At 49.1% G+C, this 20,885-nt stretch overlaps 1 protein-coding gene and 1 non-coding gene across 4 annotated transcripts; both read left to right on the top strand.

The window, feature by feature from the left end:
- Positions 1 to 30: 30 nt before the first annotated feature.
- Ano9 (anoctamin 9) lies at positions 31 to 20,873 on the top strand. 3 transcript variants are annotated; one of them, NM_001432460.1, is given in 24 exon segments: positions 31 to 103; positions 8,026 to 8,100; positions 8,325 to 8,450; positions 8,578 to 8,714; positions 10,123 to 10,169; positions 10,271 to 10,329; positions 10,417 to 10,490; positions 10,704 to 10,838; positions 10,947 to 11,043; positions 11,215 to 11,275; positions 11,377 to 11,459; positions 11,560 to 11,664; positions 11,741 to 11,893; positions 11,974 to 12,010; positions 12,187 to 12,298; positions 17,469 to 17,526; positions 17,616 to 17,713; positions 17,812 to 17,954; positions 18,050 to 18,202; positions 18,907 to 19,054; positions 19,620 to 19,721; positions 19,796 to 19,889; positions 20,020 to 20,132; positions 20,223 to 20,873. In NM_001432460.1, coding segments are annotated over 24 exon segments (2,244 nt in total). In that variant the 5' UTR covers positions 31 to 97; the 3' UTR covers positions 20,251 to 20,873.
- Positions 13,141 to 13,246, top strand: Rnu6-1205 (RNA, U6 small nuclear 1205). Its single transcript, XR_015656079.1, has one exon. It is a non-coding gene; the product is annotated as a U6 spliceosomal RNA (small nuclear RNA).
- Positions 20,874 to 20,885: the final 12 nt, after the last annotated feature.

Raw genomic sequence — 20,885 nt, 5'->3', positions numbered from 1 at the left:
ACGGAAGTCAGGTAACAGCCGGGAGCCCGCAGCCACTCTCATACCTGCCAATGCCAGCATCCAGAGCCCCGCGTTGACTAAGGGACCAGTCACCAGCATGCAGGTGAGCCTGGGTTCTGAAGGTACACGCCTGCAGCCCCTACAGCTGTCATCCTTCCCTGGAAAGCTTGGTGGCAGGCAGTTCCCAACAACCTGCCATCCAGGGAGAATGTTGGCTAGAGTTGGATCAGTACCTATGGGGCAGGCTAAGGGTAAAGCACGACAGATGAAGTAGCTTTCTAGTCCTAGTCTGGAATTCTGGAGATCCCAGGGACCGAGCTCCTATGAATGTAAATGACTTAGGGCTTTCTGCCAGACTGATCTGTGCAAAGTGAGAACAAAGATGCTGTGGTGGGACACGCAGACACTCAGACCTGTGATTTGCACTGACGGGGAGGGACTATGGGCACCAGGTTAGACTGGCCTGTGTAGCTGTGTGCCACGCTTTCTGGATCCTGCTCCAGGCAGACTGGACCTGGAGCCTAGGGTAGATCACAAGGTAAGATGTGTGTTCTCGGGGTATCTTTTGGAAAGCATCATTTTCCCTTTTGTCAACCAAAATGGTCACCTGGGGCAGAAGCCAGCACTTAATCCCCAGGGAGGAGGCAAGGGCGAGGTAGAGAGTGAAACCAACCTCCCACTGAGGCACCAGGCCTCCAGGTGTGGGCTGTGTGGGTGGCTGCTCCCTCTGCTCTGTGCAGTCCTCTCTCTGGGCCTTTCAGACCCAGCAGTGGGAGTGCATGGACACCCTTAACCTGGCTCCAATATCCATCCCCTTGCCAGCCTCTTCCTCAAGCTAGTGATATAAAGAGAGAGCATGTGGGCTGGGGATTTAGCTCAGTGGTAGAGCGCTTACCTAGGAAGCACAAGGCCCTGGGTTCGGTCCCCAGCTCCGAAAAAAAGAACCAAAAAAAAAAAAAAAAAAAAAAAAAAAGAGAGAGAGAGCATGCACCTTTAGGACCCACAGTTTAGGTAGGCAGAGGGTTTGGTGGTCCTAGCTCCTAGTTGGATCTGACCCTGCTCCCTACTGTTTACATTTCTTTCATGACTCTCCATTGCTTTTGCTGACCCGCTTCTGTAAACTTCTAGCCTCACCTGGTGGCTTTCTCTTTGCCCTTTACACTCCTGCAATGTTGAAGTGCTGAGGACAAAGTCACCAGGAGTAGTAACTACCAAGTTCCCAGGGGTGCTGAGGACCGAGTCCGACTTACATGTGGAGGGTCAGAGTCTCTAGAGTCAGTTCTCTCCTTTGACCATGTGGTCCGAATGGATCAAGCTGAGGCTTGGTGGCAGGTGCCTTTACCTGCTGGGCTATCTCACTGGTCTGGGACTGAGTTCTTGAGATCTGTAACTAGTGAGTCCCCTGAGGCAGTAAGGGCTGAGTCTCTGAATGGGTTGAGAGCTGAGCAAACACTCCAAGCACAGCCTGTCTCTCAGGACTGACACACATACATGGCTCTCTCCCAGAAATGCTGCCCCAATCTTCTCCCCAGCTTGTTTATCTCTTGTCTTATGAGGTAAAGATTGGGACCACCTCTCCCACCAGGTAGACATGACTCTGGTCCCTATGAGCCTCCACTCATGCACCACCCTCCCGGGCTCAGCACTGAGAACACAGAAAGAATTTCCGGTTCAGTGTCTGGGGATGAGTAGCAGAGATGCTGGGGTCTTATGGTGGGTGAGACACAGGTGCTCACCCTATACTACAGCTCCGAGTGTGGGTTTCTGTCCTGGAGAAGTTTCAGTCCCTGCCCACAATACCTAGTGGAGCAGGTGGATCCCCCTGTGGATAGTGAAACTGAAGAGTGTTACAGACGTCAGACCAGGAGTGAGGGAGGTAAACATGATCTTGGGACAAGGTGGGCTGAAGGACAAAAGGGTGGGAAGCGAGGTCTATGTGTACTGTGTACCAGGTCAGGCTTGGTTTGAAAATGGATGACCTGTATGCACACGTCTCTTCTTCTGCCTGCACTGACCAGGAAGGTGGCTAGGAAACGGACAGATGGGAGCAGGACTGCCCTGCTCTGGTTCCCTGCATTCCTGACCCTCAGGAGGGAGGATTCCTTAGGTGTTATGGGGTCCCATGAACTGGAGAGGTGGCCTGTGTCATAATGAGGAGCTAGGTCCCTGAACCCTGAGCCCTAGCCCACTGTGCATGGCTTGTAGGATCAGAGGTGGCAAGAATTGGGGGAAATGGCAGGCATCTTAGTGGCTGGGCTGGTGATTGTTCTCACTCCTTCCCTGTGATTCTTAGTTGCAGAAGTGATATCCTTAGATTCTATTGGTGAAGAAGTTCAATCTCTGGGGGCTGATCTCATCAGAGCCAGGTGTCTGCCTGTGCTTGAACCCTAGTCTGGCTGTATATGGCAATGTTGGAACTCTAAGTCCAAGGCCCCAGCTGAGTGTGTGGGGACAGCCTTGTCCTTGTCCTGGGTATCCTGGAGTTTCAGGAGCCCACACAACTTCTTGGAGGTGGAATCCAATGGATTAGGACCAGGAGTTTTGAATGCTTCAGGAAAACTGAGCAAGCTGCTTGGCTGGATGTAAAGACGGCGTCACGAGCCAGTCCCATCGTCAATGTCTCAAGGGCATCACTGAGATAGATGCTCCTGGGTATCATCATCCACTGGGGATCAGCAGGATCTGGTTCTGTACACACTGGCCCTGCACAGCCAGACCTTGAAGGCTGGGTGCTGTAGCTGTGGCTGGGTGGTTGGTAAGCCCAGCATGGCTGAATGCAGAGTTTAGTAGCTGGACCTGTCTTGCTGTAGGTTGGAAATGACGGGACCAGATCTGGGTAGGGGATCTCTGACCTAGTTAATAGATTGGTCACTGTCCCCGTGCTACAGTGGCAGCTAAAAGCTAGTGCAGCCCCAGGTATGTGTATAGCTTTGCCACAGGTATATAAAGGGTGGTCCTGCCCAGAGTGACTTCAGCTTACACTGGCTGAAGTGACATCCCCAGCTCCAAGAGGCTTCAGGTAATTGTTCCAAGGCTGCACACATCTCTAGTGGGAAGAGCTTTCTGATATTGTTTTGGGGCTGGCTAGAGACAGCCTCTTAGCCCAGCCTTCAGGGTATACTTTGTGGGTGGTCTCCTTTTCCCAGGATGCCCCTCGGTTTGGATTCTAAAGTCCTACAGGTTCCTGGTTCTGTCCTAGGTCCTGCCTCTGCTCTAATATGTTCTACACACTAACATTTTGGGCCCACAATGACAATTGTGGCTTATGGGAAAGGGGAGAGAGACATCAGAGGACATCTACCCAGGCCCAAAGTCAAGCTCATTCCACTCCTCAATTCATCCCGCATGACACTTGCTGGGCCCTTGTGGTGGGTGGATTACTAGGCGGGGTGCCAGGGATATAAGGGTCCCCTGACCACTTGTTCTTTGGGGTGTCACCTTCTTCCCAAGTTGAGACATAGGTGAGCACCTGTACTGCAGCTCTAAGTGTGGGTTTCTCTCCTAGAGAAGTTTCAATCCCTGCCCACAATATCTGGGTTACATGTGTCTGTGGGCAGTGGATGGGAAGCTGAGAGCCCAGGAGTCTAGGGTATGTTGTCAGAGGCAGGAGGGTGGGAGCAAACAGAAATGCCGAGGTGGAGAGGCAAGTACAGCACAACAGGGTGCACACAAGACAGGCAGATGAAGGCCTGTGCTCCTCAGCTAAATGGAGGTGCAGGCTGGGGCAGCCGATTCTCGAACCAGAATCTCCTCGATGTGAATGAGAGTCTGCACTCATGGGGCTTCAGTAGGGTGTGGACTCAGCAGCAAGGCAGACAAACAAACAGAACAAAACAGAAACACCTTAGGTTAAATTGGATTTCAGATAACTTGTTTTTCCTTAGTATAAGTATACTCAGGCAATATTGCAATATGTTTTAAAATACGCTTAAATTAAAATTGCAATATACTTACACGTACAAATAAGCAATCAACCCCCCCCCAAAAAAACAAAAACAAAAACAAAAACAACAACAAAAAAAAAACCCTTAATTTTGTTTGGTTTTGCTTTCCTTTGAGATGAGGTCTTTGCTATATAGACCAGGCTGCCCTGGAACCTGCTATGTACATCAGGCTGGCCACGAATTCACCACAACCCTCTGAATTGTTGGCATGTGCTACCATGCCCATCCCAAAGCCTGTTTGTCTATCTGAAATTCCTACATGATTGGGTGGCCTGTATTTTGCCTGGCAGCTCTTCGGCTGGCCTGTTGGAGCAGTACAGTGAGACTCTGTGGAGGAGGTGGGAGGAATGTGTTTGAGAAGGGGAGGGACTACAGGTTTGTGGGGCTGGGGAAGCAGGAGTCAGACTTGGCCTTGTGGTAACTTCAGGGATGGTAAAATGCAGTGTGGAATGGAGCAGGGGCCACTGAGGATGGGCACTGGAGTTAGTACTGGGCTAAGGAAGACTCAGGCCTCTTGGACCATGGAGTATGAGAACAGCATCCCAACCTCCTGGGCATCGAGAGAAACAGACAGTCCCCTGCTGCAGGGACCATGGAGCCACAGGGTCCTTGCCACTGTGGAGTCCCTCTATCGACTCCTGCATTGCTTGTAGTGACATGGATGGGATTGTATCACCCATGCGTGCACAGCCAAGGGACACATCATGAATTACAAAACCACTGTCCTCAGCATCTTCCTGATGCTGTCTCCTTAGCCTGTGCATCAGCCCATCCAGCCCCTCCCTTGGTCTTTATTCCATCGGTTTGGGAAAACACAACTTGCTCCAACCTGCCTGGCAGCCCCCACTTCCTCAGTTCTTCCTCCCTGCTTCCTACGCTCCCCACCTTCAGGAAAGAAACCCTCACTGCCAGTAAACTTCAGTCCTCAGGCACCTTGTTTATTGAGAGTACATGAAATCCCAAGAACCCAGCACCCAGCACCAAGGAGATGGAGCCCACAGCATCCATTTCCCTGACTCTGCTCCCTCCCTCGGTTGTATAGTTTTTAGTGTGTGTAGCTCAATGAATAGAAAGCTCTCCTAGCACAGGTGAAACTCTGAATTCAATTCCTAGTATCACATAACAAGGCATGGTAGTGTCTGCCAGTAATTCCAGAATTTTGTAAAATTTTATAAATCAAAAAATTTAAATTATTTCAAAAAAAATAAAACAATTGCAGAGGCCTGGGTTTGACTCCCAGCACCCACACAGTGGCTCACAACTACCTGTCACTTCTGTTCTAGAGGGTCGGATGCCGTCTTCTGACCTCCACTGGGACTGGGCACATACATGGCAAACAGACATAAAAGCAAAACATTTGTACAATAAAAAATACAAAACCGGGCTGGAGAGATGGCTCAGCGGTTAAGAGCACCGACTGCTCTTCCAGAGGTCCTGAGTTCAATTCCCAGCAACCACATGGTGGCTCACAACCATCTGTAAAGAGATCCGATGCCCTCTTCTGGTGTGTCTGAAGACAGCTACAGAGTACCTATATATAATAAATAAATAAATCTTTAAAAAAAAATACAAAACCAAAATGGCAGCCAGACAGTGGTGGCACATACCTTTGACCCTAGCACTCTGGAGACAGAGGTAGGCAGTTTTCTGAGTTCAAGGCCAGCCTGGTCTACAGAGAGTGTTCCAGGACAGTCAAGGCTACACGGAGAAACCCTGTGTCAAAAAAACAAAAACAAAAACAAAAAACCAAAACAACAACAACAACAAAACAAAAAGCAAAACAAAACAAAACAAAAAAACAACCTAAACCAATCAAACAAACAAAATGGGGCCAGGTGTGGTGGTAGAACACACTTTTTATCCCGGAACTCTGGAGGCAGAGGCAGATGGATCTCTCTGAATTCGAGGCCAGCCTAGTCTACATAGTGAGTTCTAGCTTGCCGGAGATACATAGGGAAACCCTGTCTCAAAAAAAGAAAAAAAGAAAAAAAATGGGTTAGAGAGATGGCTCAGTGGTTAAGAACACTTGCTGCTCTTCCAAAGGATCAGAGTTCAATTCCCAGCAACCACATGACAGCTTGAAACTGTAACTTGAGTTCCAGAGGATCTGACATCCTCACACAGACACAGCAACAATGCCCTGAAAAAAAAATAAAAACAAGTAAATCAAAGAAAGAAAAAGAAAGGAAGAAAGGAAGCAAGTAAGAACAAAAGCAGGCTGGGGGAAATGGCTCAGTGGTTAAGAGCACTGGCTGCTTTTCCAGATGACCCAGGTTCAATTCCCAGCACCCACATGGCAGCTCACAACTGTCTGTAAACCTAGTTCCAGGTGATCCGACACCCTCACACAGACGTCTATGTAGGCAAAATACCAATGCACATAAAATAAATAGATTTTAAAATATTCCTTTAAAAAACTAAAAAGCAGAGTTTTGTTAATTGCTCTTCATTTTGTAAAAAAAAAAATATATCATGCTAGGGACTGGAGAGATAGCTCAGTGGTTAGGAGCACCAGGTACTCTTCCAGAGAACCCTGGTTCAATTCCCGGCATCCACATAGTGACTCACAAAAATCCATAACTCCTCTGGTCTTTCTGTGTCACCTACCCAGTTCCACCCGTCAGATATGATGCTCTCTTCTGGTCTCCATGGGCAACCGACTGACAATTGGTGCATAGACTGACTTACATGCAGTCAAAACATCTGTCCTATGCACTTACAAAGAAAAAGACTATCGTGCTAGATGTAGATCCCCAAGACTTCTTTTCTTAAAAACACAAGCTGGCTTGTCATTCTGGTGTGCCCCAGCCATACACTACCTTCCCATGATCATTCTCAGGAGACACTTGTGTCACTCAGCACTTCCGCTACACACCCTGTGTCCTTCCTATTCTGGTCACTCAGGAGTCTGTGTAGCTTTTTGTCACCATCTTCTTAGTTTCCACTTAAGACATTTCTCCCCCTTGTCCTGGTGACACGACTCATGGATGCTCTTCACATGACCCTCTGACCTTCCCTGAGGACTTAGGTGGAACGGACTACAGGTTTCAGGAGGGAGGGCCATTGCTCACTCCTTCTGTGCATCCCTGACTCTCCGGGATATCGGGGCAGTCACAACCTCCCTCACATGGGTGGGGTGACACTGGTGCCCACTATGTTTCTCATACTCACAGCTTTCTCTAGGCACTGAATCCAGCCCACAGTGGAGAAAGATGTCAGCCCATCTCCCAGAAGATCTGGGTCTGTACAGTAAACAAGTCAGAAAAATCTCAAGTCCTTCAGATTCCACCTGTGGCTCTCAGCGATGGGGACTGTACCCTGTTCTGAGTTTCTTGTCTGTATCCTCAAGGATGGCCAGGCCACAGTGCAAATGTTCCCAAAGTTTGTGTGAACTACCAGCAGTGTACAAGTGTATCCCTGATGTCCCTCCTTGGTGTCCCCAGACTTTGGTATCTTCAGACTTTTTTAAAATTTTATTTATTTATTTTATGTATATGACTGTGCTGCCACTGTCTTCAGACACACTAGAAGAGTGCATCGGATCCCATTACAGATGGTCGTGAGCTGGGAATTGAACTCAGGACCCCTGGAAGAGCAGTCAGTGTTCTTAACTGCTGAGCCATCTTTCCAGCCCCCTCTTCAGTCTCTTAAATGTGTGTAGCTGGTGTCTTTCAGCCCTCCAGCTATCGGAAGCACGGACCTGTGTCACTGTGATTGTCCTGAGGTGTGGCTCCCTCCCGCACCTAGTCCTGCTGGGACTCCCTGTGAGCCACTGTGTCTGCCATGGAGGAATGGGGCCGTCTACCTTTCCTTCGAGCCCTGAAGGAACTCCTGGGTGTTTCCGCACAGACTGTACTGTGGTTGCATTGCACACGTCACTTTCTGCCACCTTTTGATGTCCTCAGCCAGACCTCCACCACGGGCTGCCTATTTGCCAACTAGTTTCCGGCAGACTAGTCCCCAGCTTGGCGCAGGACAGGGAGTCTTACTCCCCTGAGTGCCATGTCCCTGCTCGGAGGATGTAGGAAGAGGCTTGTGGGGGGCTTACATACTCATCTCCCCATCTGTCTCTGTCCCCCAGGTCGATGAGAGCCTCCAGATCTTGGTGGGGTCAGAAGGGGACCACTTGCCATTGATGGAAATGGGTAGTTGTAAGGTAGGTCTGCTCGGATCTCCCAGGGTGGATTCCACCTACCCCGCACCTATTCTGTGTGTCCTGTGTGTGGTTATGGTCCTACACCTCCTTCCATATCCCGTGTTCTCTGTTGGGTTCCCGCCCCACACCTTTTCCCATCCTGTGTCTTGTGCTGGCTTCCAGATTTACATTCCCTCTTATCTGTGTTCAGGGTTCTGTTTCTATCCCATACCTTATTCCTCCAGCCTGAGGCCTCTGATCAATGGGACTGTGTCCTGGTGGCTGATCTCCAGACCCAGAAAAGTCAGAAGCATGTTCAGAGGCAACAGCAGTTCCTAGAAAAACTCGAGAGGAATGGTTTCCACTTCAAGGTGGGCTGGTTTGCTTCAGGGGGCCGAGTCATGGGCCAGAGAGTCATGAGGAATGCCATGTCATCTACCCCAAGAACAGAGGACAGGATAGTGACTGTGGATGAGTTCTTCTCCTGTGGCTCTCAAGGTATTAAAGGACCAGAAGAAGGTGTTCTTTGGGATCCGAGCCGACAGTGCTGTCATTGACATGTACCGGACTCTCCTCATGAAGCCTGAAGATCCTAGCTCCAGAGCCAAGCAGAACTTCAACATAGCTACCACAAGGTGAGGAGGTGTCCAGAGCCAGGCCAGGAGGGTCCTTGCCCTGTGTCAGGCAGGACCAGGGCCACAGCCCATCTGAGGTAGGACAACAGTTCCACACAGTCTTAGTGTGACTGCCACAGGGGATCAGACACAGTGCTGAACAAGGCTCTGTGCCTCAGTTTCCATTTTGTAATAGTAATATTGATGCTCACTTCTTGACATCCTGTGAGAACTCTTTATCACAGTTTTCCTGAATTAAAGAGATCCAGAATTAAAGTCATCAGGCACCATTTCTGGGACTCTGAGGTCTTTATCTCCCACAGACCCCTTACTCATCAGCCCAAACTCTCCTCTCTGGTCATCTGGTGTTCGATATCTGACAGGGAGAGCCTCCTGTGTCCCCAGTTACCTTCTCCTCCCCTAACACTCATATAACCCTATATGGCCCTTCTGTGTCACTTACCCAGCTCTAGGAATAGCTATCTGGGGGCCTGGCTAGTTGATCGCAAAGGACAGACAGGGAATTGGGTAGCAGGTAACAGAGTCCTGTGAACACAGGACATGAGGGGAAATAAGAAGAGTAGAGACACAGTCTTTGTTAGGGTTTTACTGCTGTGAACAGACACCATGACCAAGGCAACTCTTATAAAGGACAATATTTAATTGGGGCTGGTTTACAGGTTCAGAAGTTCTGTCCATTTTCATTGAGGTGGGAGCATGGCAGCATCCAGGCAGAGGAGCTGAGAGTTCCACCTCTTGTTTCAAAGACAGCTAGGAGAAGACTGGCTTCCAGACAGCTAGGACACTGGTCTTAAAGCCCACATCCACAGTGACACGCCTACTCCAACAAGGCCACACCCACTCCAACAGGGTCACACCCACTTCAACAGGGCCACACCTCCTAATAGAGAGACTGTCTGGGCCAAGCATATACCATCACAGATACCTCGATGGGGGCAAAACAAGACAGACTTGTGTGTGGGGGGGATTGCCCTGTGTTCACAAGTTGACTATCTCAGGCACTTAAGCTGTATCTGAGTATGGCTCCACAAGAGCCTGTGTGGCCTCAGGCAAGTTACCCTAACCTCTGAACATCAGTTTCCACAGAAGCAGAATCACTCATAGACATGTAAACAGGTTCGTGGACATTAACACTCAGCATGTGCAGGGGAGTGTGGTCAGAGGTGGGGCCTCTTACCCCTGCATCTGGGAGGGATGTGGACGGCTGAGAGTAAGAACCAAACCCCACTCTGGAGGTCAGCCATGTTTGACCTGAGTAGGTTTTCAGAGTGATTTCTGGACTCTGGGTTCTGGTCAGTAGTGGTGGGGTACCTTTTCTGGAACAGAGAGGGCCTGGATGTGTGGAGAACAGGGTCTTTAGAGTAAAGTCCACCAGGGGCCATCCTGATTTTAGATTCTTGGCTTCCAGAATCCGAATTGTGAACTTTGTCGTGAACAGCAAGAAGAGACTCAGTGGTGAGCTCAGATGGGCAGGTCGGTGGCTGAGGAGGGTGCTGCTGTGGGCTGGATTCTCCTATCCTCCATTGCTTTCTGATTGAGGCACCCTATAACCCTAGACACCTTTGAGGATCTGGTGAAGGATGGGGTTTTTGAGACCATGTTTCTTCTGCACAAGGTGAGGGGTAGACCAGCTCAGAATGGGCCTGAGGGTGGGGATCTGAGGTAGGAAGCCAAGCTCTCATTGTCTGTGTCCGGTACCCAGGGGGAAGAGGACCTGAGCAGAGAATGGGCTCAGTGGAGAAATGTGTTCCAGCCACAGCCAATTGATAAAATCAGGTAATACCACACCGAGCAGCTCACCTGTGGGCCACAGACACATCTGTGTTTAAAGCAGATAACCTGGGGCCCAGCCAATCCAGTCCTAACTCACAGAGACAGTCCCCCACTTACACCAATGCTACCAGCTTCACCTTCTTCTCACACACCCCTACCCTACCAGGTACTGAGGCCAATGGGGAGGGTGGCCTTGACGGGGAAGCTTTTCCACAGGGAATACTTTGGAGAGAAGGTGGCTCTGTACTTCACCTGGCTTGGCTGGTACACCTACATGCTCGTGCCTGCTGCTGTGGTGGGCCTCATCGTCTTTCTGAGTGGCTTTGCCCTGTTTGATTCCAGCCAGATCAGGTGGGTGGGGGACTGAGGCCTGCAATCTCATTGGGGGCCAGGTCTGGAGGTGGGAGCCTGGATGGATTCTGCATCTCAAAATCACCACTCTTGTCTCTACCCTCTCAGCAAAGAGATCTGTAGTGCCGATGACATCTTCATGTGCCCTCTCGGCGACAACAGTCGCAGATACCAGCGGCTCTCAGAGATGTGCACTTTTGCAAAGGTCAGATGCTACCGGAGTCTTTCCTGAGCTTATGCAAGGGTGGGCACAGTATACCTGTCTAGAAGACGGGAAGATAAGGCACTGGGATGCCCCGAAGAGGCAAGTTCTCCCTTCCCTACCAGGAGACATAGTAGGAAACTTAGCGCGAAGCTCTTCCGTTCCTCTCCCCAGCTCACGCATCTCTTCGACAACGAGGGCACTGTGATATTTGCCATCTTTATGGCTCTGTGGGGTGAGTTGCTGCTGGGCATCCCCAGAGGCCTCTAGGACTCGCTCTTCAGCCACCCTGGCTCACCCCAGGTATCCCGTGATGTTTCTCTGTTCTCACTGCAGCTACGGTCTTCCTGGAGATCTGGAAGCGAAAGCGTGCCCGTGAGGTCCAGAGCTGGGAACTGTATGAGTGGGATGAGGAAGAGGTAGGGCAGGGACAGCAGCCTCAAGGTTGCTTGCCTCCAGTGTCCCACGTGGCCCATACCTGTATCCTTGTGTCTGAGGCGTGTCTGGTGACCTCCCTAGGAAGAGATGGCCCTGGAGCTCATCAACTCTCCGCATTATGAGCTGAAAAAGCACCATCATTCCTATCTGAGCAGCACTATCATCCTGATCCTGTCCCTGTTCATGGTACTTCCGGGAGCTGTGGTAAGGGCTAGAGACCTGGCTATCCCTTCCCTTCATGTCCAACCCTAATCCTCTGCAGATTTGTTTGATGATTGGCATGGCTCATTTGCTGGTTGTCTACCGAGTGCTGGCTGCTGCCCTCTTCAGCAGCTTCCTGGAGCAGCAGGTGACCACCGCTGTGGTGGTGACAGGGGCGGTGGTACATTATGTAATCATCGTCATTATGACTAAGGTAAGGATCATGCGGGGAGGCCGAGGCGGGGCTTCCACTGAAGTCTTAGGTAAGTCCCACTTGGTTCCTTCTTCCCTCAGGTCAACAAATGTGTAGCCCTGAAGCTTTGTAAATTCGGTGAGAAGAGACTAACTTCTCTCTGGGAACTGGGAGGACTCGGGACTGAGAGTCACAGGGCTGTGATCAAACATGGGGTGGGGGCTTCCTGCTTTTCTGGGACCCCTCACTAGAGACTGTAGGTCATGCTGTCCCGTTGGTCTAAGGACAGACAGGATGGCCATGTCTCATTCCAGAGGAACCCAGGACCTTTTCAGAGCAAGAGAGCAAGTTCACTGTCAAGTTCTTCATCCTACAGTTCTTCGCCCACTTCTCCTCGCTCATTTACATTGCCTTCATTCTGGGCAGGTATGCTCTCCGGCCCAGCCCCGGCTCCCTCAGGCGCAGCCTTCCAGCCCCCTGGCTCCCTCAGGCGCAGCCTTCCTGTCCTGTTTCTTGCCTTTCAAAGGGCCAGATCTGGGGCTGGAGAGATGACTGCTCTTCCAAAGGTCCTAAGTTCAATTCTTAGCACCTACGTGGTGACTCGTGACCATCTACTAAGGAATCTGATGCTCTCTTCTGGTGTGCAGGCGTACGTGCAGCAGAGCACTCATACATGAATGAATGAATGAATGAATGAATGAATGTAGCAGAGTTACTCATATAACTAGCAAACTAACAAACAAACAAACAACAAACTTTTTAAAAAAAATGTGGCCAGATCTTAGCCAGGCATGCTGGCACACAGCTTTAATCCCAGCACTGAGCCAGCAGAAGCAGGTAGATCGCTGTGAGTTTGAGACCAGCCTGGTCTACATGTTGAGCTCCAGGATAGCCAAGACTAAACAGAGCGACTCTGTCTCAAAAAAACTAAATAAGTAAATAAATATACAAAAATAAATAATAAAAATAAGTAAAAGTGGCCAGGTCTTTAGGCTGGGGCTGTAGCTCAGTTAAATAGCATGCATGAGGGGTTGGGGATTTAGCTCAGTGGTAGAGCGCTTGCCTAGGAAGCGCAAGGCCCTGGGTTCGGTCCCCAGCTCCGAAAAAAAGAACCAAAAAAAAAAAAAAATAGCATGCATGAAACCCTATGTTTGACCTCTTGTATGTGGTGACCTCTTGATGTGGTGGCATCCTCTTGTAATTTCAGAACTCAGTAATTGGAGTGAGCTCTCAGTCAGCTACATAAGACGCTGCATTAAAAAGAAACAGTGCTCCCCTCAGCAGCACAGGTACTAAAATTGGAACAACACACACGAGGTTAACATGCCCTTCCATAAGCATGACGTGCAAATTTGTGAAGTGGTCCATATATATATATATATATATATATATATATATATATATATATATATATATATTTAAAGTGGTCAGATCAGTTCTTTTAACTTAAAAACAAACAAACAAACAAAAACAACAACAAATAGTTCATGCCCAGAATACATAGAAACTCAATGTAGAACAACAACCTTTGTGACCCTCGGCCCTAGAGGTGACACGGGCCAGCCTGGTGGGTCTTGTTTGTGCATGTTAATCTGCACACAGGAACTTATGACTGAGGTAGCTTTGCTCTGTCAGTAATCAGACTGATTTGTTACATGGGAGCATCCCGGTGGCTCTGCCCAGTGCACCATACTCTCCTCACTGGTTATGGGGTACTGTGCTTTGTGAAGAAACCTCATGAATGCCCCCCCCACCTTCCTTATTTAAATGAGCCATTTTAGGTGCAGTCAATGTACACCTTTTTGTCTTCTCTGAAGAAAATAATTGCTGCTTTATTATTTTCTTTTTCTGGTGTGTTTTCTGTGTTAATTGCTGCTTCATTAACGTGCTTAAATGTCACCAGGCATTTAAATATGACTGGGTAGTCACAAACTCCCCAGCCTCCCCACTGAACCTCCCAGCATGTTCACAGATGTGGGAATCCCTCATGTAGCTGCCTTCGTGTAGGTCCTGTAGATTTTCGGTGAATTTCGTTTCATTCTGGCTGTTTCCTTCCTCCTCCTCCTCCTCCTCCTCTTTTTTGTTTTTTTTTGCTTTTTGTTTTTTGAGACACGTTTTCACCATCCTTAATTTTCTTGCTTCAGTGTGCTGAGTGCTAGGATTACAGGCCTCTGATAGTAACGCTGACTACAACTGGTATTTTCTCAAGCCCCATTTCCCAGTAGCTTGGTTTCCTTCCTTTATCTTTTTTTTTTTTTTCTTCTTGAGTGGGATCATGGTATAGTCTATGCTGACTTAGAATGAGAGGTGTGTTCTAGGCCAGCTTGGACTACAGGCAGTATAGTGAGTCTATCCTGCTTCTGCCTCTCAAGAGCTGCGATTACAGCCATGTGCCACCGCACGTAGCTTCTAGGGCTTTTCCTGCACTCAGGAAAGCCGGTGTGATCTTACAAACCTCTCAGTGCCTCAGCTGATTGGTCTGCTACGTTCTTCAGTTGGTTATTTTGATTTTCCAAGTGTACAATCTATTTCCTCAAATTCTACTTTTCCCTTTGGACATCTACGCCAGTGTGCTCTATATTTCTACTGCATAGTTACAAGTAATCCCAGCACAGTGCTAAGTAATGGCTACCATGAACCTTAATGGAAGTGCTTCTAGGATTCCATTGCTGAACATGGACCCCTGTGGTTTAGAATAGTTTACAGTTTTTATCATGTTATGGAAAGCAAATGGCCTTATTGTTGTTGTTCATTTGGTGGCTTTGAAATGGGCTTGCAGCCTGACTGGCCTCACACTTTCTATGCAGCCAAGGATGCGCTGAGTTTTGGAGCTGCATGCATGTGTCACTATGGCTGGAGTTTTGATTGCCTGTTTTGAGACAGGTTCTCACCATGTATTCCCATTCACGGGACGGCTGCTTCAGCCTTCTGAGCGCTGGCATTGGAAGTCTGAGCCACCACATGACTTGAAAGCTTTTAAACACAAAATGGCACTATGCACGGTTTCTGTGAGGAGAAACTGAGGTCATTTCCAACAGATCTTTTTTGGCGCTTCTGTGAGGCTGAGCCTGTGCATTCCTAGAGTAGGTGTGCCTCAGGGTACTGTCCTGTTCTCTTAATTACTTTGTTGCTGTGATAAACACTGTGACCAAGGCAGCTTATAAGAAAAAAGCATTGAATTTGGCCTAAGGTTTTAGAGTGTTAGAGTCCACGATGACAGAGAAAAGAAATAGCTCACATCTTGATCCACAATCATAAAGGAGAGAGAGAGAGAGAGAGAGAGAGAGAGAGAGAGAGAGAGAGAGAGAGAGAATATCAACACTGGGGATTGCATTGCATCAGACTTTTGAAACCTCAAAGTCTGATCCAGTGACACATCTCCAGCAAGGCCACACTTCCTAATCCTTTCCAAACAGTTCCACTGAGATTCAAGGTAATCTTAACTCCCTGTGAAATAAAAAAGCAAATTACGGGGTTGGGGATTTAGCTCAGTGGTAGAGGGCTTGCCTAGCAACCGCAAGGCCCTGGGTTCAGGCCCCAGCTCCGAAAAAAAGAGAGAGAGAGAAAAAAAAAGCAAATTACACATGTCTAACACAGTGACACAGGGTATACACTACTGTTATAAAAGAGGAACAGGGACATAGTGAAGAAATACTGGACAAAAAGCAAGACTGAAACCCAATAGGGCAAACTTCAGATCCTGTAGCTCTGTGTCTGAGAGCTTAGGTGACTCTGTCCTTCCGCCTGCAACATACTTCTTTCTCTCTCTCTTTTTTTTTTTTTCTTTTCTTTTTTTTCGGAGCTGGGGATCGAACCCAAGGCCTTGTGCTTGCTAGGCAAGTGCTCTACCGCTGAGCTAAATCCCCAACCCCTTACTTCTTTCTCTTGGCTGGGTCCACTCTCCTTGGTAGATAGCCATGGCTCTGGCACCTCTAATATCTAATGCAATCCAGGCTCCTCTTTCACAGCTTCTGGTACTGCCTATCAGCGCCTTCATGCAGGGACTTCCCTGCCACCTACCTGGCTACAGTTAACTGCAAAGGAAGATTCCACAACCCCTTGCTTGAGTATCTTTTATGACTCTAAAGCCAAAACAGTGTGGAGGACACTATTAGATTTAACAACTAATTTGGGGTGAACCCTAGAACCCATAAATCACTTTCAAACAGCTTTGATTTATTGTTGCACACCCCACCACCACCACCAAATAAGATTTTACTGTGTTGTCCTGAAACTCACTCTGTAGACCAGGCTGGCCTTGAATTTGAACTCAGAGAGATCTACCTGCTTCTGCCTCCCAAGTGCTGGGTTTAAAGGTGTGCACCACCACTACCTGGCTGTTGTTGCTTTTGAAAAGCAGAAGATTCCTTAGGCCTTTTCTTTCCTCAGGTTGGAAGCTAACTGGGTGTTCCTCTGAGTCTCCTCCCACCCCTTATTCCATTTCAGATCAGGCCTCGCTCTAATTTTCTTCTCTTTTTCAGCACAGGCCTTGACTCCAACATTAAATTTCCTGGTACTCTTTTTCTCTTTAAACTATCTATTTTGTATTTCTTTTTACCCTGCTTGCCCTTCTTCGTTGTAGACCTGCATAGGGTGATTTTACTAATAACCATGTGACAGAATCAGTATTAGACTGTCTTTAGATCTTTTCCACCAAGGAAATGAGTTTGGCACCTCTCATTTTGCCTCAGGCAAATTCTTAGAACAAGGCCAGAAGACAGCCTCAGGTTTTTGCTTTTTGGTTTTTGTTGTTGTTTGTTTGTTTTGCCAAAATATCTCAAGAATTGTCTGGCCCAGTTGCTCATACTGTGTTTTTCCAAAAGCTCTTGAGCTGGATCTCCATAGTTCTCGTGGCTCTCAGTACTGTCTTCCAAGCTCCTAGGAAGACTAGGATGGCCCACTAAGCTGGACCCACAGCATTCAACCACTTACCTAGTCCAGAGTCCAAAGTCTTCTACATTTCTCCAAAAACAACATAGTCAGGCCTTTTTTTCAGCAGTAGCCCACTGTCTGGTGCCACCTTCTGTCTTGGTTACACTTCTACTGATAAAACAGTCTAACCATGGCAATTTATAAACGGAAATGCTTAATTTGGCCTACAGTTTCAGAGGACTACAGAGATGATGGAGTGAAGGAATAGTTGAGAGCTCACTTTTTTTTTTTTAATTTATTTACTTTATATGAGTACATTGTCGCTGTCTTCAGACACACCAGAAGAGGGCGTCAGATCTCATTACAGATGGTTGTGAGCCACCATGTGGTTGCTGGGAATTGAACTCAGGACCTCTGGAACTGGTTTTTAACCGCTGAGGCATCTCTCCAGCCCAAGAGAGAGCTCACATCTTGATCTACAACTATGGCGGCGGCGGGGGACGTGGGGGACCTAACCCCAGCGACTGACTTCTTTCAACAAAACCATACCTCCTAATCCTTCCCAAACCATTCCCCCAACTAAGGAGGCAGTATTCAAACATACGAGCCTACTGGGGATGGGGAGGCATCCTCATTCAAACCACCATACTACCAGTCTACCTTCCCACAGCCACAAGATCAAGGTGCTGTCCATTTTCCTCACGGGCCTTGATTTTCTCCCTAGGATCAATGGTCACCCTGGGAAATCCACGCGCCTGGCTGGCCTGTGGAAGCTGGAGGAGGTCAGTCTGTCCTGAGGCCTCACTGCCCAGCTCTTGAATTCCCCCTCCTCCCTCAAGCTCCATCCCTGACCTTCATGTTGGCCCCGCAGTGCCATCTCAGTGGCTGCATGATGGACCTGTTCATCCAGATGGCCATCATCATGGGCCTGAAGCAGACGCTGAGCAACTGCATTGAGTACCTGTACCCGTGAGGACCTCTTTCCATCCTACTCCAGTCTCCCGCCTTGCTTGTCCCCAGTGCCCTGCAGTCTTTCTGTATGTTCAATACGTTTCTGGTGCCCTCAGGTTGTTGGCCCATAAATGCCGCTCAGTGCAGGCTTACAGACATGGTCACAAGTCCAAAGACCCAGAACTGGCGGAGTGGCAGCGGAACTACCACATGAATCCGGTCAACACCTTCAGCCTCTTTGATGAGTTCATGGAGATGAGTGTGTGGCGCTCCAGTGGGCTGGGCATGTGGGGTGGGTGTGCAGGGTGAAGAGTGGGTGGCTGTACTGGACATGGTGACATTTTCACCCTGCAGTGATCCAGTATGGCTTCACCACCATCTTTGTGGCCGCGTTCCCGCTCGCGCCCCTGTTGGCGCTCTTCAGCAACCTTGTGGAGATCCGCCTGGATGCCATCAAGATGGTCAGACTACAGCGGCGCCTGGTTCCTCGCAAGGCTAAGGACATAGGTCAGAGGGCACACAGTGGAGGAAAGCAGCCAGGGCACTGGGAAGAGTGACTTCCAATCCTGGGCTTTTCACCAGCCCATGCCAGGCCACCCTGAAGGAACTTGTAATAATGGCAGCCCCTCCCTTTACTCTAGAGACATTCCTTAGGTTTTCAGATATGGTAACTAAGTGTCATGGGCTCAACCTCTAGAAAGGGCAGGCTAGAGTGCACCGGACAAGGCTCTCCCTTGAGGCCCAGCATGTGGCTGGAGAGCTTGCAGCCTTCAAGGGAACCTTATGGAAGAGCAGGAGTCACGTGGGAGATAAAGTATGGCAGATCAGAGAGCCCAAGGCCTCAGTCATCCTGACTTTCCATAGTGAGAATGACAGATGTCAGGGAAATGGATGGTTTGGTTGCTAGACATGGCGAGAAACATTACGGAGAGCCTCAGACTTGGGTCCGGGTTCAGCAATTCTCACTTGGGTGGGGTCCGAAGGTAAACAGCCTGTTGACAAGTTCCAGGAAGAAGGTGTGGATGGGGAAGCCTGAGTCCTTCACTAATCAGGTCTGTCTTAGTTGATAATTTTCAAGCAGATAACTTAGCTGCAAAGGGGCCAGGAACAGAGATAACACAAGGCTCCTTGACTGATTAGGTTCCAAGCTTTTAGGGCAGGAGACGACTAATGATTAGAACTGGCTGCTTCATTCCACTGCTCTCTTTCAGGGACCTGGCTGCAGGTACTGGAGACCATTGGAGTGCTGGCAGTCATTGCCAATGGAATGGTCATTGCCTTCACCTCCGAGTTCATCCCCAGAGTAGTCTACAAGTACCATTATGGCCCGTGCAGAAAGAATCAGACCTTCACAGATGAGTAAGGCATTGAACTGACCCTTCCAGTTAAGCCCTTGGAGCGCAGACCCAGGGTTCTCCTGGGTATAAGTGGATGCTGCTGGAGCTACCCGGGGCTGTACTGGGACTTGACTCCTAGCACTGTCTATATGACCCACCTACCTTGGCTGGATTCCAGGAATAACTGATGGACCCTTGTTGGAAGGGAAGTACCAGGCTTGGTTGGTGTTCAGCAGGCAGTACCTAAATGCCTCTCTTGCTAAGTTTTACATCCCTGACCTGTTTCTGGCATGGGAAGGCAAAGAAGAAATGTGTCTAGCTCCCACTGCACCTGCAGACTGGGCTCTTTAGGTCAGCCCTAGGAGTATTCTTCCAGCCTGGTAGGGCAGACTGGTGGCATCTCCAAGACCCCTCAGCCTCTCTTCCCTCTTCCAGGGGTAGTCTTGTGCTTGGCTAGCCCAACTTTCCTCATGAAGGAGAGTGGAGGAGGCCTTCCATGGTGGCTTGCCCCCTAGTGCCCTCTAGATGCAGGTGACTTCTCAGGAAGGGCCTCAGGCCAAGCAAACACCACACTTTTCTCTCTTCAGCTGCCTCAAGGACTATGTTAACCACAGCTTATCTGTCTTCTACACCAAAGACTTCCAGGACCATGGCAGGATGGAAGGCCAAGAGAATGTGACTGTGTGCAGGTTTGGAACCTCTCATCCCCTGTAAATGGCCTCTAAACTCCCAATTCCTGACCTTAGGTACTTCTCTACCCCAGGTACCGGGACTACCGAAATGACCACGACTACAACCTCTCTGAGCAGTTCTGGTTCATTTTGGCCATCCGGCTGGCTTTTGTCATCCTCTTTGAGGTGGGTAAACTCTGAGTGAGCCCGAGGAGAGGCATTCCTTATACTCTTTATTCCTCTTTCCTAGCCCCCAAATCATAAAGTTTCTTCTTAGCCGCTGACCTTGCTGGCCCACTCTCCCTATTACCCACAGCATGTCGCCCTGTGCATCAAGCTCATTGCTGCCTGGTTTGTGCCTGATGTGCCCCAGTCAGTGAAGAATGAGGTTCTGGAGGAGAAGTATCAGAGGATTCGTGGAAGGATGTGGTAGGGATACAGAGGCTCACCTGGCTGGGGCAGGTCTGTGCCTGGGACAGGCCTGGCCTCTGACCCATACCAACTCTGCCTTTCCTGTAGCTTCAGTTCCAGGAGCACGGATGTATAGACAACCCGGGGCAGGTGGAGAAATGCCGCTTTCCAGGAGCCTGGACTAAGAAGAAGTCCCCACCTCTACAGTTTGCCTCTGTCCATAGCAATGCATACGCATGTTTTGAGGGAGGCTGTAAAATGGTCCGTGTATATGTAGGGTCCTGGATGGTCTACATAAATGTTCGTGAATGAAGGCCATAGGAGGGCCTTGAATATATGTAGATGTATATAGGCATCCTAGGAAGCCCATGTATATGTGTTAATCACAGGAGACTCTTGTATATGTCGGGGGTCCCTGAAATGCCATGTATATTTAGGTTATTTATGAACAGCACAGATGTGCCTGTGGGGTTTGCTTCAACTTTTCTGGGGTTCAGATTGGTACAGACCTGACTTGAAGCTCCTGAGTGACCCTAGTACCCATAGAATTGCTGGCTGCTCATAAAACCCTCGTGCAGTGAAATTAGCCCAAGTTCCATGGACCTCCTGGCTCTTGGGCCTCAGATCTTGCCTGCTCTGTGGCCTCTTGCTTGGTAGAAGGCGAGAGACTAACTTCCGGCCCCTCCCTCCCCCACATTAACCTGGATCCCCACAGCCGGCAAAACTTTTTACAAACAAAGTAAACCTGTGTGTATTGATTTCTGAGCCTCA

Source organism: Rattus norvegicus, chromosome 1 (genome assembly GCF_021556685.1).
Source record: "Rattus norvegicus strain SHRSP/BbbUtx chromosome 1, alternate assembly SHRSP_T2T, whole genome shotgun sequence".
Classification (NCBI taxonomy): domain Eukaryota; kingdom Metazoa; phylum Chordata; class Mammalia; order Rodentia; family Muridae; genus Rattus; species Rattus norvegicus.
Note: the sequence above shows the minus strand (reverse complement) of the source record. Positions and strands in the feature narration are given on the sequence as shown.